The sequence below is a fragment of the Eptesicus fuscus genome, chromosome 19 (assembly GCF_027574615.1).
Source record: "Eptesicus fuscus isolate TK198812 chromosome 19, DD_ASM_mEF_20220401, whole genome shotgun sequence".
NCBI lineage: Eukaryota > Metazoa > Chordata > Mammalia > Chiroptera > Vespertilionidae > Eptesicus > Eptesicus fuscus.
In genome coordinates, this window is record NC_072491.1 from 52,780,890 (window position 1) to 52,793,898 (window position 13,009).

General features: G+C 52.5%; 1 protein-coding gene across 1 annotated transcript in view; it reads right to left on the minus strand.

The window, feature by feature from the left end:
* Positions 1-13,009, minus strand: part of WWP1 (WW domain containing E3 ubiquitin protein ligase 1) — an 83,737-nt gene that overhangs the window by 52,302 nt on the left and 18,426 nt on the right. Inside the window, exons 3-4 of the mRNA XM_054708705.1 lie at positions 10,338-10,433; positions 286-376 (exon numbers count right to left, since the gene is read on the minus strand). Of these exons, the coding sequence (XP_054564680.1) occupies positions 286-355 (70 nt within the window). The 5' untranslated portion in view covers positions 356-376; positions 10,338-10,433. The remainder of the gene's footprint in view (positions 1-285; positions 377-10,337; positions 10,434-13,009) is intronic.

Genomic DNA, 13,009 nt, shown 5'->3' on the forward strand with positions numbered 1-13,009 from the left:
TATCCAAATAATCATGTAAGGGCCAACTCGATGATGCTAGTTCCAGTACCCAAATTCTCCTACCAAAGAGGACATACCTTCTCCACATCCAGCACAGGTTCCATAAATACCTACTGAACAAATAAAACACCTTTAGAGGGTGTCTACCACGGAGGCCTGTTGCAACAAACACACTATAGCTTGAATCTAAAGGAAAAGATCCTTATGGAATAAATCTGCTGAATTCAGATGAAAAGAAAAATCTACCTGGGAACCACTATTTTACACAATTATGAAAGAACTTACCAGTTACCTGTAACTGTAACCTTCCACTGTGGTTATTGGTAGTGTCAGACCTTGGGGAGGCAGTGGCCATGTCCCAAAATTCAGCTTACACCTATAAAAAATTCAATTTATTCATGTGTTAAACAAGAGACTGTAATTTTCAATATGATTAAAACTAGTCAAATCAATTAAGAAAAAACACCTGATACAATACTGTCAACCCATCACATGCTGATACAGTCAGCTGCCCACCATTTAGAACTGAGACTTAGTACTGTAAGCATTACAGGTGAGTATGGCCAATGAACCATGTCTGAGTCACTGTGAGAGAGGATCCAGGGTCACATGTTCATTTGTCCATTTGACATATTCTACTATTTATGCATGTATGTATTCCTGAATCACCTCAGTAGTTTGCTCCATACCCTTTAATATTGAGTGTGCATTTCCTAATAAAAATATTCTCTCAAATAACGATAGACAATGATAAGTTCAGGAATGTAATTAGTATATTACTATTACCTAATATATACTCTATTGCATCAACCGTCCCAGCAATGCCATTTGTTGTCATTTTCACACATGGGGTCGAGTTCAGGTCTATATTCTGCACTAATTGTCATGTCCCCAGTCAATCTTGCATCTTTCTTTTTTAAAAAAATATGTTTTGATTGATTTGAGAGAGGAAGGGAGAGGGAGAGAGAGAAACGTCACTTGCCTCCCACATGCACCCTGACGGGGGATGGAACCCGGACCTGAGCATGTGCTCTGACTAGAATCGAACTGATGACCTTGGGTGCACAGGACGACGTCAACCCTGAGCCACGCTGGCCAGGGCTGGCATGTTTCTTTGTGTAGATACTGTTTTGCAAGTTCTACTTCACTTCTCCACCCCAATTTTTATTTTTTAAATAAATATAAAGCAGAGCCACTTCATCTTTCTTCTGCGTGACAGTTATTTTTTTAACACAATTATTGTTTTGGTCATTAATATATTTTTTATTGTTGATAGTATTATAGATGTCTCCCATTTACCCCCACCTCTTTACTCCCCTCCTCCCAGCCCCTTGGTGCCCCCCACACCCATGTCTTCACTAACATGGATGTACCTGGAAAATATTATGCCAAGTGAAATAAGCCAATCTGAGAAAGACAAATATCACAGGATCTCACTTATTTGTGGAATCAAATGAACAAAATGAAGTGACCAGCAAAATGAGACCCGAAGCATGGAGGCATGGAACAGACTGACATACCTTGATATGGGGCTGGCAGGACGAGAAGAGATAAATCAAAGAGCTTATCAACTTATATGCACAGTGCCTGACAAATACTTTAAGGCTAACCTTTCATATACTCTTAACTACTGAAAACAAAGTGGAAGGTTCTGGGCAAGATGGAGAAATATTAACGACTGTTAATGTCTATCTTGTTTTTCCCTGTTTGTAGCCTTTTCCACGCTCCATTTAGAGCCTTCTCCAAATTCAGGGAGACAACACTCTAAAATCGTTACACTCTCTTCACTCACTCCAAGTTGCATGTGTTCTGTATCTGCGTGTGTGCACGTCATGCTTGTGTGTGTAAAAGGACAAGAGAAACAGCCGCTCACTATTTGAGAAACTGATCTAATGAACAGAGTCCCAGTTCTGGAACCTCATCAGTCCACTCCTCCGGCAGCTGAGCCAATGGGCTCCAGGGTGACACCTCCTGCAGGTGCACCAACTGCCCATTCACGGGAGAACACCAGGGGAGCCATGAACATGAGGAAAGAATGGACAGCGAAGGGTTTCCATTTCCAGCCGTCTGGTAGATAGACACTTTGAAAGGTCTTTCTGCTTTAATGCAATCAATCCTGAATAAATTAAAACCAATGCACTTTTCAAACACTATTATGCTCTCAAGAAATTATCAAGCCTGCTCTCACCCATATAACAGTAGCCAATAAAACAAGACAAAACCCCAAACTTCTTAAAAGTGAGTTGAAGTAACAGAGGAAATGGTGAGCAGTGAGCAAAAAAAGTTTAAGTCAGAGCGTTGGCCTGCATGTGCATGCCGACAGGAGCACTGGGATGGGAGACAGAGCCCTGGGCATGCTGCGGGGTGAGGCCTGAGCCCCAGGAAGCCGGCCAGGTCAGCTGGAACTCCACATACAGCAGCGGCTCAGACACATGCTTGAAGGAAGGCACCCCAGTAAGCCACTGGTATTGCCCACAATGAAGAAAACCAATTATGAGCCTACTAGAGACCCGGTGTATGGATTCGTGCACCGGTGGGGTCCCTCAGCCTGGCCTGCTTCCTCTCGCAATCCAGGACCCCTCAGGGGATGTCAGGCTGCCAGTTTCGGCCCAATCCCTGCAGGCCTGCGGGGATTAGGCTGAATCTGGCAGTCCGACATCTCCTGAGGGATGTAGTAGTGAGCGAAGCGGCAGGCAGCTGGGGAGGAGCCTGAGCCTGGGCCAAGTGCTGTGCCGCTCCCGTGGAGGCGGGAGAGGCTTGCACCTCCGCAGCTGCACTCACCAGCTGTGAGCCTGGCATCTGGTGCCCGTCTGTCAGCTGAGTGGCGCTCCCGCTGTGGGAGCACAGACCACCAGGAGGCAGCTCTGCCCTCTGGTCATCAGTGCACATCGTAGTGACCAAACAGTTGTTCGGTCACTTAGGCTTTTATATATATAAACTAGTGACCCAGTGCACGAAATTTGTGCACAAAATTCATGCATGGGGGGGGGGGGGTTCCCTCAGCCCAGCCTGAACCCTCTCCAATTGGGGACCCCTTAGGAGATGTCAAACTGCCGATTTAGCCCGATCCCTGCAGGCCTAAATCAGCAATCGGACATCCGTCTCATAATCTGGGACCCCTGGCTCCTAACCGCTCACCTGCCTGCCTGCCTGATCCGCCCCTAACTGCCTCTGCCTGATCGCCCCTAACCTCTCTTCCTGCCTGCCTGATCACCCCTAACTGCCCTCCCCTGACGGCCTGATAGAGCCCCCAACTGCTCTCCCCTGCCAGCCTGATCTCGTCCCCAACAACCCTCCCCTGCTGGCCTGATCTCACCCCCAACTGCTCTCCCCTGCCTTCCTGATCACCCCTAACTGCCTCTGTCTGCCTAATCACCCCTAACTTCCCTCCCCTGTAGGCCTGATCTCAACCCCAACTGCCCTCCCCTGCTGGCCAATTTGGTTCTGATTGGTCGGTTTTTATGCCAGTCAGCGTCTCTGGGCCTATCTCAAGGCCTGATCAGAGAGGTGGGGCTGATCAGCAGCCCCCATGGAGGCCCAGAGAGAAACAGAGTCGTGGCTGCTGGTGAAGCTCGGAGGGAAAGAGAGAGGCAATGGCTGATAAACAGCTGCCATGGAGGCTGCGGATCAGACCCGGCCTCTCTCTCCGGGCCTGATCTGCAGACCCCTTGGCCGTCAGTGCTGGGTTGAGCACTGACTGCAGGACTGACTTCCAGCTGGTCGAGCCTTCGGTCATTTTGGACGTTACGGACCCTGGGCTTTTATATATTAGGATAATTTAGAAAATCAAGCTGGAAGGAAACAAGCCACCATGAGTGAGTCAGCAGAAACAAAAAAAATAAGTTTCCAACCCTGCAAGGACTTTAAGTATTATGATTACCAAACATAAACTTTTAAAAATTAGTTTTAGCAATAAATGAGCAACTAAAACATGGTCAAGCAAAAAGAGACTATGAATATGGCACTGCATTATTTGAAAAAGAACCAGGTAGAATTTACTTGTTATTTATTTATTTTTATCATTATTTTTGTTAATCCTCACCAGAGAATATTTTTTTCCATTGATTTTTAGAGAGAGTGGAGGGAGAGGAGTATGGATGTGAGAGAGACACATCGATTGGTTGCTTTCCGCATGTGCCCCAACTGGGGTCGGGAATCAAACCTGCAACCAGGTATGTGAACCTTGGCCAGAAATTGAACTTTGGTGTGAGGGCTGACGTTCTAACCATTGAGCACACCAGCCAGAGCTATTTGATTTTAGAATAGTTTCAGATTTACAGAAAAATTGTGAAGATAATAGACTCCTCATAGGGCCCATACTTACTTTCCCATATTATCACAGATTTCAGTAGTATGCAACATTTGTTTTCATTAATGAATCAATATCAACATATCATTAATAACTAAAATCCATCATTTATTCAGATTAGACAAAACATAAGAAAATCAATTAACTTAAATATAAATCTGAAAAAAAATCATTTAGAAGGAGTGCTAAAATAAACAAATGGAAAGTACCAAAGATGCTAAAAGATAGGAAGAAAAAAATGAGATCTGACATATATTGTCTACTCATAGTCCCAGAAAATGAAGAAAAAGGAGGCCGTACTAAGAGAGAAAATGATATAACTTCCCAGAACTAACGACGGACATTTATGCACAATTCTAAGAAGCACAACATATAAGAGGCTGGGGCCCAGCTAGTGTGGCTCAGTGGACTGAGGGTCAACCCCTGAACCAAGAGGTTGCTGGTTCAATTCCCGGATGCTCAGGTTGTGGGCTTGATCTCCCAGGAGGTGGCATTTAGGAGGCAGCCGATCAATGCTTCTATCTCTTGCCCTCTCCCTTCCTCCTTCTCTAAAAAAACCAATAATAACACATTTTTTAAAAAAAACAAGAGGCTAGAGAAACAAAGAAATCCACACCTGGGACACGGCACTGAAACTGCAGACCAGCAGAACAGAGACCATGCAACAGCACGAGGAGTGATGTGACAGCAGTCTCGCAGGACAGCGGGGGGCACGGGCGGCAGGGACGGGGGGGGGAGCACGGGCGGCAGGGACAGCGGGGGGGGGGCAGAGGCGGCAGGGACAGCGGGGGGCACGGGCGGCAGGGACAGCGGGGGGCACGGGCGGCAGGGACAGCGGGGGGGGGGCAGAGGCGGCAGGGACAGCGGGGGGCACGGGCGGCAGGGACGGGGGGGGGCACGGGCGGCAGGGACGGGGGGGGGGCACGGGCGGCAGGGACAGCGGGGGGCAGAGGCGGCAGGGACAGCGGGGGGCACGGGCGGCAGGGACAGCGGGGGGGGCTGGGCGGCAGGGACGGGGGGGGGGCACGGGCGGCAGGGACAGCGGGGGGCACGGGCGGCAGGGACAGCGGGGGGGGGGCAGGAGGCGGCAGGGACAGCGGGGGGGGCCGGGGCGCGGGGACGGGGGGGGGGGCACGGGCGGCAGGGACAGCGGGGGGCAGGGCGGCAGGGACAGCGGGGGGGCACGGGCGGCAGGGACGGGGGGGGCACGGGCGGCAGGGACGGGGGGGGGGGCACGGGCGGCAGGGACAGCGGGGGGGGGGCAGGGCAGGGACGGGGGGGGGCACGGGCGGCAGGGACAGCGGGGGGCACGGGCGGCAGGGACGGGGGGGGGCACGGGCGGCAGGGACAGCGGGGGGCACGGGCGGCAGGGACAGCAGGGGGCACGGGCGGCAGGGACGGGGGGGGGCACGGGCGGCAGGGACGGGGGGGGCACGGGCGGCAGGGACAGCGGGGGGGGCAGAGGCGGCAGGGACAGCGGGGGGGGCACGGGCGGGAGGGACAGCGGGGGGCATGGGCGGCAGGGACGGGGGGGGGGGGGCACGGGCGGCAGGGACAGCTTGGACAGCGGGGACGGGGGGGGGGGGATGGGGCACGAGCGGCAGGACATGCACTGACAGGGGACCGAGACAAAGCTGCACCACCGAACTCCTTGGACTTCGCCAGGGAGGCCAGAAGTGAAGACCTTTCTCTACTCAGGCCCATCTACGACGGCCATCCAAGAGGAAAACGTCTCCAGGAGATGGTGTGAGATACAGGAGGGACAGGCAAGTGAAGAAACGGGTAGCACAAAAGAAAATCTAGACAAACAGTGGGGAATCAAGCAACTGTAACAGCTTATTACAATGTTTAAACAACGTGTTTACACCACCAAACGTGGGAAAAGGCACAGAGCACCCCGAGGGGGCCAGGGCGAGGCGGGAGCGGGTGTGGGCCCCGCACTGCTCAGCGGACGGGCTGGGTCTGTCTAACTTGACACCAGGCAGCGTTGCCCACAGATGCCCAGGGCAAGCACAAAGGACAGCAATAGAGGGGAACCTTCAAATAAGTAGCAAGGAGAGAGTGCAACAAGAACCCAACCCGACCAAAGACAGGCTAGAAAAATACAGGAATGAACCGACAGCCAGGCCTCCCAGAAAGCACAAGTCAGAGTCCAAATACAGAGCCACCAGAACCAGGCATATGGACTAACTCAGGAGGTAGGAGACTCGTACAAAATAAAGACGCTGACAGGATGAAAGCAAAAACACGAAAGGGACAAGCCAGGCAGACGCAGACAGAAAACCCTGGGATTAGTTACAACAGCAAACAGCATTAGTACGGAGAACGAGGCTCAGTTCGGGAAGCAGACAAGACTGCACATTGGCAGGCTCAGAAACAGCCACTTCGCGCTCCACCCGCCCCTGCTCCCACAGACACCGGACGCCCGTCTTCCCCGCTGACTGGGCTGACGGTCGCGTGTGAGGACAGGAAGCGTCGCGTCCCACCCGCACAGGAAGGGGTTTCACCCGCCTGGCACAGGATGACGAGCAGCGCAAGGCGGCTCACTGCCACTGCCCGCCGCTCCACCGGCTGCCTGGGAACCAGTGTCGACCAGAGCCATCTTCCCCAACTGCCCCCACGTGACGCTTCTGGGAACCCAACCTGCACCGCGGCACTGCCTGCCCAAGGGGCTCTTTGCAGGACGAGCTATCGGTGTGGCGCGTTCGCCCGTGAAGCGGGCTCCAGAGCAGCGTCGCCGACCTTTCGGACCTCACGGACCACCAGCTGACCGCTGCTCCAGAGAACCGAAAGGCTCCGATGGCGCCGAGTTTGAGAACCTGGACCCCGCTCAGCGCCGAGCCTCCTGCGGAGCCTCCAGGTAACAGAACCACGTGGGCATGGCTGACTGAGTAAAGACAGCAAGAAAGAAACCAGGATTCCGACCAAACACCGGCGGAGGCACCGCACTGCCCAGACAGCTCTCAGAGCACGCACGTGGGAGAGGGGACGACGCCTTTGACACAAACAGGGAGATGGTTATGGAGACCAAGACTATTTTTTAAAATATCTTTTTATTGGTTTTTAGAAAGAAAGAGAGAGAGATAGAGAGAAATATCAATGATGAGAGAGTTACATCATCGATCAGCTGCCTCCTGCACGCCCCTGGGGATGGAGCCCACAACCCGAGCATGTGCCCTGACCAGGAAGTGAACTGGCGACCTCCTGGTTCCAGGGTCCTCACTCAACCACTGAGCCACGCAACAGGGTATTCTGTATGAGGCAGAGGCGATGCCAGGACACACGTGGCAGACGGCCGTGCAGTGGAACCAGGGTGATGACGACAGAGAGCGCCGATGGCAGAGAGACCCACACGGCAGGGGGGACGTTTGGTCGGGTAGCTCCAAAGAGGACTACTCTCAGATGCTCGCAGGCTGATGACACCCCACACCCTGAGTTTACGCACAGCCCCGAGCTCTCCTGGAAGAGGACTGCTCCGGCCGGCCGCCTCGGAGGAGGGCAGTCTGCAGACCCCGGGGAGGACGGGAGGTGTACTAGTAAGAGCAGCGGCAGAGGCCCAGCAGGAATCGAACCGAAACCAGCACGCCAGCCTCGGCAGCGCAGCCTGCAGAGTGAGACACCCGGGCTCAGAAACGGCCCGGCCATGAGTGAGGCATCTCGGACCGGACCTCAGCCCCATCTGTCGGAGGTCAGACCAGGGGGCTCGAAGGACAGAGTGAGCTGTCCCTGGAAGGTGAATCCTCAGGAAGGCAGAAGACTGGCCTCTCCACCCTGAGCCTCCAAGACCTGAGGGCTGCTCCCGGTAAGGCTGGCCCTCCAGCAAGGGGGGGTGCGGGGGGGGGGGGGGCGTGCTCATGCTGCCGGAGGCCAGAGCAGAGATCCACGGAGTGGTGGGGAAGTGGCTCTGGCTCAACCACCTCAGGAAGGACCAGCTGGGAAGATGAAAATCAAGTCGGTGGGGCGTGTCCCCAAAGTGGGAACCGCAGCAGGTCCCAGAGGGGGTAAGGACTATGTCTGAAAGGAAACATGGCAGCGGACCAGGACTCCAGACCTGCCCCTGAGCCAGCCACACCTGGACAACGCAGCCTTCAAGGCCAGGCCTATCAGGGTGCCGCCGCCCAGCTGACGGGAAGACCAACACGTGGGGAAGAGGTTTTCTGTGTTCCTTTATGGTGTCTGAATGGTTTTTTTTTTAATTGTATAAACATTTGTAAATTATACTGCCCCCCCATAATAAAATACCATTTGTGCAAGTTTTAAAAAGCCTACAAACAAAAATTATAAAACTTGAAACAAAGAAATGCATTTGTGGTGACACTATTATAGAAAGAGGAGATTTCAGAAAACAGTTCAGAGCAGCAGTTACTTCGGGGGCTGGGAGACAGGCTCGCGGGGTCACAGCGGCATTCAGCAGCGCTCACAGCGACTCTAACTGTGCGGGGACTGACCTCGCTCTCTAAGTGGAGTGGCTAGTTCCCAAATGTTTGCATTTATTACTCACTTCCAGATATTACGTATAAACCGGAATGCTCAGATTTCCAACTTAAAAATCTGAAGAATGACAGAAGGCGCGGATGGTGCAGGCGAGGGCGGTCAGCACCCTCGGGGGGTGGGAGGTCAGTAGGGACAGCTTTGGGAGACGCGCACTCAGCCTGCGCAGCACTGAGGACCCAGGCCAGGCGAAGACACTCCTTCATGCGGAAGGGGATTGGAAGAAAACCGAGGGGCGTGATTAGTGGATTAGACAGAAGGGTAATTGCAGAGAATAGAGACAAACACGCACAGGGTCAAGTTCTTTGAGAACTGTGATGTCTAAAACACTGTGCAGGTCCTAGCCCAGTGGTTGGCAAACCACGGCTCGCAAGCCACATGTGGCTCTTTGGCCCCTTGAGTGTGGCTCTTCCACAAAATACCACGTGCGAGCGCGCACATACAGTGCGATTGAAACTTCATGGCCCATGCGCAGAAGTCGGTTTTTGGCCTGGGCGAGTCTATTCTGAAGAAGTGGTGTTAGGTCCTTACTGGTTTGGCTCCGTGGATAGAGCGTCAGCCTGTGGACAGAGGGGTCCCGGGTTCAATTCCGGTCAAGGGCATGTACCTTGGTTGCGGGCACATTCCCAGTGGGGGATGCGCAGGAGGCAGCTAATCAATGTTTTTCTCTCATCGATGTTTCTAACTCTCTATCCTTCTCCCTTCCTCTCTGTAAAAAATCAATGAAATATATTTTAAAAAAAGAAGTGGCGTTAACACTCAAGGGGCCAGAGCCGCATGTGGCTCGCGAGCCTCAGTTTGCCGACCACTGTCCTAGCCTGTTTGGCTCAGTGGATAGAGCACCGGCCCATGGACTGAAGGGTCCCGGGTTTGATTCCAATCAAGAGCACGTACCTTGGTTGCAGGCTTGATCCCCGGCAACCAATCGTTGTTTCTCTCACATCAGTGCTTCTCTCTCTGTGTCTCTCCCCCTCCCTTCCACTCTCTCTAAAAGCCAATGGAAAAATATTCTTGGGTGAGGATTAACAAAAAATAAAAATAAAACCTGTGCAGACTGGGAGTCCGGGCCGGCGAGGTGAAGGACCGTTCCCGGTACTGCCTGGGTCCCAGCTCCCGCCCAGGCTGCTGCTGCCTTCACTCCGAGGGCACGCCTCGGTGACCAGGAGCTGCTGTTTTAAACTGCGGGACACGCAGACATGGTTCAGAAACGGCACCACCTTCCTTGAAAGGGGATGGACACCGCAACTTACATGGTCATTTCAACTCGGTTCCCACACCTCACTCACAACACCAAGGGGTGCGGCCCGCAGACAGCGGGCCACTGGAGACGTTCGGGGATCCGAGCAGGGCGACAGCGCTGTGTGAGAGGGGCGCTGCTGTCTCACCCAGGGGACCCCAAGCACAGAAGCAGTGCAAGTCTACGGCCCTATTTTCCATGACGACGTCACTGCTAGGCCCACACAGGGAGTCAGTCATCAAGACGTATGGAGCCTGACGGTTAGACATGGCCTTAGTTTAAAGAGCTGCAGTCACTCACTCTGCACCAGGAACTGCACCGGACGCTGGGGACCTGAAGATGAGTGTGACCCGACTCCTCCTGCCAAGGGGCTCATAGTCTAGTGCAGAGATGAACCTGCAAACAAAGAGAGAGCTTTCAGAGTGGCCGTTACTGAAACAGAGGTGAACGTAAAGCAGACCATCAGGGCGCCCAGGGGAAGTGGGTAATCAAACCTTCAGGAATGAGCAGGCTCACGACTTGAGCTACAGAGGGCAAACATGGTGACCCAAATGTACAGGATGCCATGAGTTCCTGTGGCACCCGAAGGCGCCAAGCACGGAGGGTCACAGTTCCTCCGGAGGTAACTGACAGGCAGCGACGGTTTCGAGGCCCACAGGCGTGCACAGAACCCTGGCAGTAGGTGACACTGTAATGAATTCATCTGAACGCGAGCACTGCCAGTGTGACCAAAACCCCACGGGTTTGTACAGATCTCTGACCAGACCGTGGGGTAGCTGAGAGGTAAGAGAAGGTTCTGAGAGACTAGAATGCCTCGCCCATGACCTGGGTGGCTGATGGCACCACATCCCAGGTGAGGGTTGGGAGGAGCGCGCTGCGGGAAGCAATGGCCCAGAGCTTTTAAGAGCCGACTCTGGAGTCTGACTACTTGGACTTCATTTCTAATTCTGCCACCTAACAGTGTGACCAAGTGTGGAAGAGAAAAAACAAAGCCCGAGTTTTAACAGACTTTACGCAAATTTGTTATCCATCCAAATAAATTCAGGTCATCACCTATACCCAGAGCATACAGCTATATATGTGTAAGCTGATTACGTCCAGCTCAACCCTTTAAAAATGCCAGAGCAAATATTAATATGCAACTGCAAAGAATAGAGAACCCTAGTGTAGATAATAAACTAGACTTTCAGTCCTCAGTTACAGACGATCAAATCCTCACTTACAGGACATATCTCAATTGCTTGTGATGTCCTTCTTACTAGTAAGTCAGAAGCAACATTTAAGAAAACAACAGATCTGATCCATTCTGCACACTGTGCATAGTGTTAACGCCTGGAGAAGCAGAGAAATACTGTCATGTGTCTATCTGTACAGTGGGTTTGGCAAGAACGCAAAAATGGTGGAGACAGAGTCCGGCCTTAGGCTGAGTCAGAAGACAATGTTGGCCCACAGGATCCCTCTCAGGAAAGCAACAGGTTGGCACAGCTCAGGTGCTGGAGAAGTTTAGCCTGCTGAACGGGGACTCTGGAAGGTTAGAGAGCCTACAATTAGGCAAAGCTATGGCATCAACAAAATGCAATTGAAAACCCAATGAATGTGGCAGAGAGACTAACCACACGGCCTGCCCTGTCCTAGGCACCTAAGATTCTGCAACCTTAAAGTAAGTATTTCACAAAAACATAAGCTCAAAGTAGGACATTTCACTTTAAACAATACAGGCATGTTACATCTACCTCTAGAGAACACTTCTAAAAAGCTACTGTTGGTCATTTCAATGCGTTTATAAAGTGGGACAAGAAACAAGAGGGGGACAGTGTGCCCTGATTCGCCCAGAGGAGCCCCCCCCCCGCCCCGCTCCATTCAGCCCTGCTGCCTGGGAAACCCCACAGTTCTGGGCTCAGCGGGGTGGGTACTTGGTAGCCTTAGTAAACAGTGGAGTGGCTCTAACTGTGTAGACCAGCGGTCGCCACCCTTTCGGACCTCACAGACCACCAGTGGTCCGCGGACCACCAGTTGGCAACCGCTGGTGTAGACAGCTTCTGTGATGCATCTCAGAGATGTTTCTAGTAGAACCCTGTTATAAAAAAGCATGGTTCTGACAGATTCGCCTCATCTGCATGACCTAAATATTCAGAAGCAGGAACTTTTATCAGGACGGCTCGTCACAGGCCTTGATGTCACACCAGACTGCTCGTCACGGGTCTACTGGACATGTGGGGAGGAGGAAGAGGAGGCCAAATTCCCTACGTCAGCACGAATACCCAACTCTTCTGTATCCCCACCCAGTTCCAGATTTACAGCCAGAGGAGGTAAGTACATTAACTTCCCCAAACCTCTGGTTCTGTTTTCACTCCTCCTCCCACGTCTACCTCTTCTTCCTGGCGACACAGACCCAGGCCTCGTCTCTGCACCTCTTTTTCAGACACAGCTCACGCCGTTCTGTCGCAGGGGGGTCCTGGTTCCATTCTAATAGCTTCTGGCTCAAATCAACTCTTAAAATTCTTTTTTTTAAAGAAGGAAATACAATTTATTCAACAGAAGGCAGCTTTTCAGATACTCCCCAATAGGAATCCTAGGACCCGTTCTTAGGAAAGAAGGAAAACCCTGGGCTACTGGCCCCCCGATGCCGGTGCCGGTGCCCTGCACAGAGAGAACGCAGTCCGGGACAAGGACATGCAAGGAGCGCGCGAGCCTGAAATCAAGTCTGCACCAGTATCTGTCTATTAAGAATAAGTATAGCCCAGCGGTTGAGCATCGACCTATGAACCAGTCAGGGCACATGCCTGGGTTGTGGGCTTGATCCCCAGTAGGGGGCGTACAGGAAGCAGCCGATCAATGATTCTCTCTCATCACTGATTGTTTCTCTCTCCCTCTCCCTTCCTCTCTGAAATCAATAAAAACATATTTAATACACACACACACACACACACACACACATAAAATAGGCCCAGAAAAATGAGCTCTTTAATTAT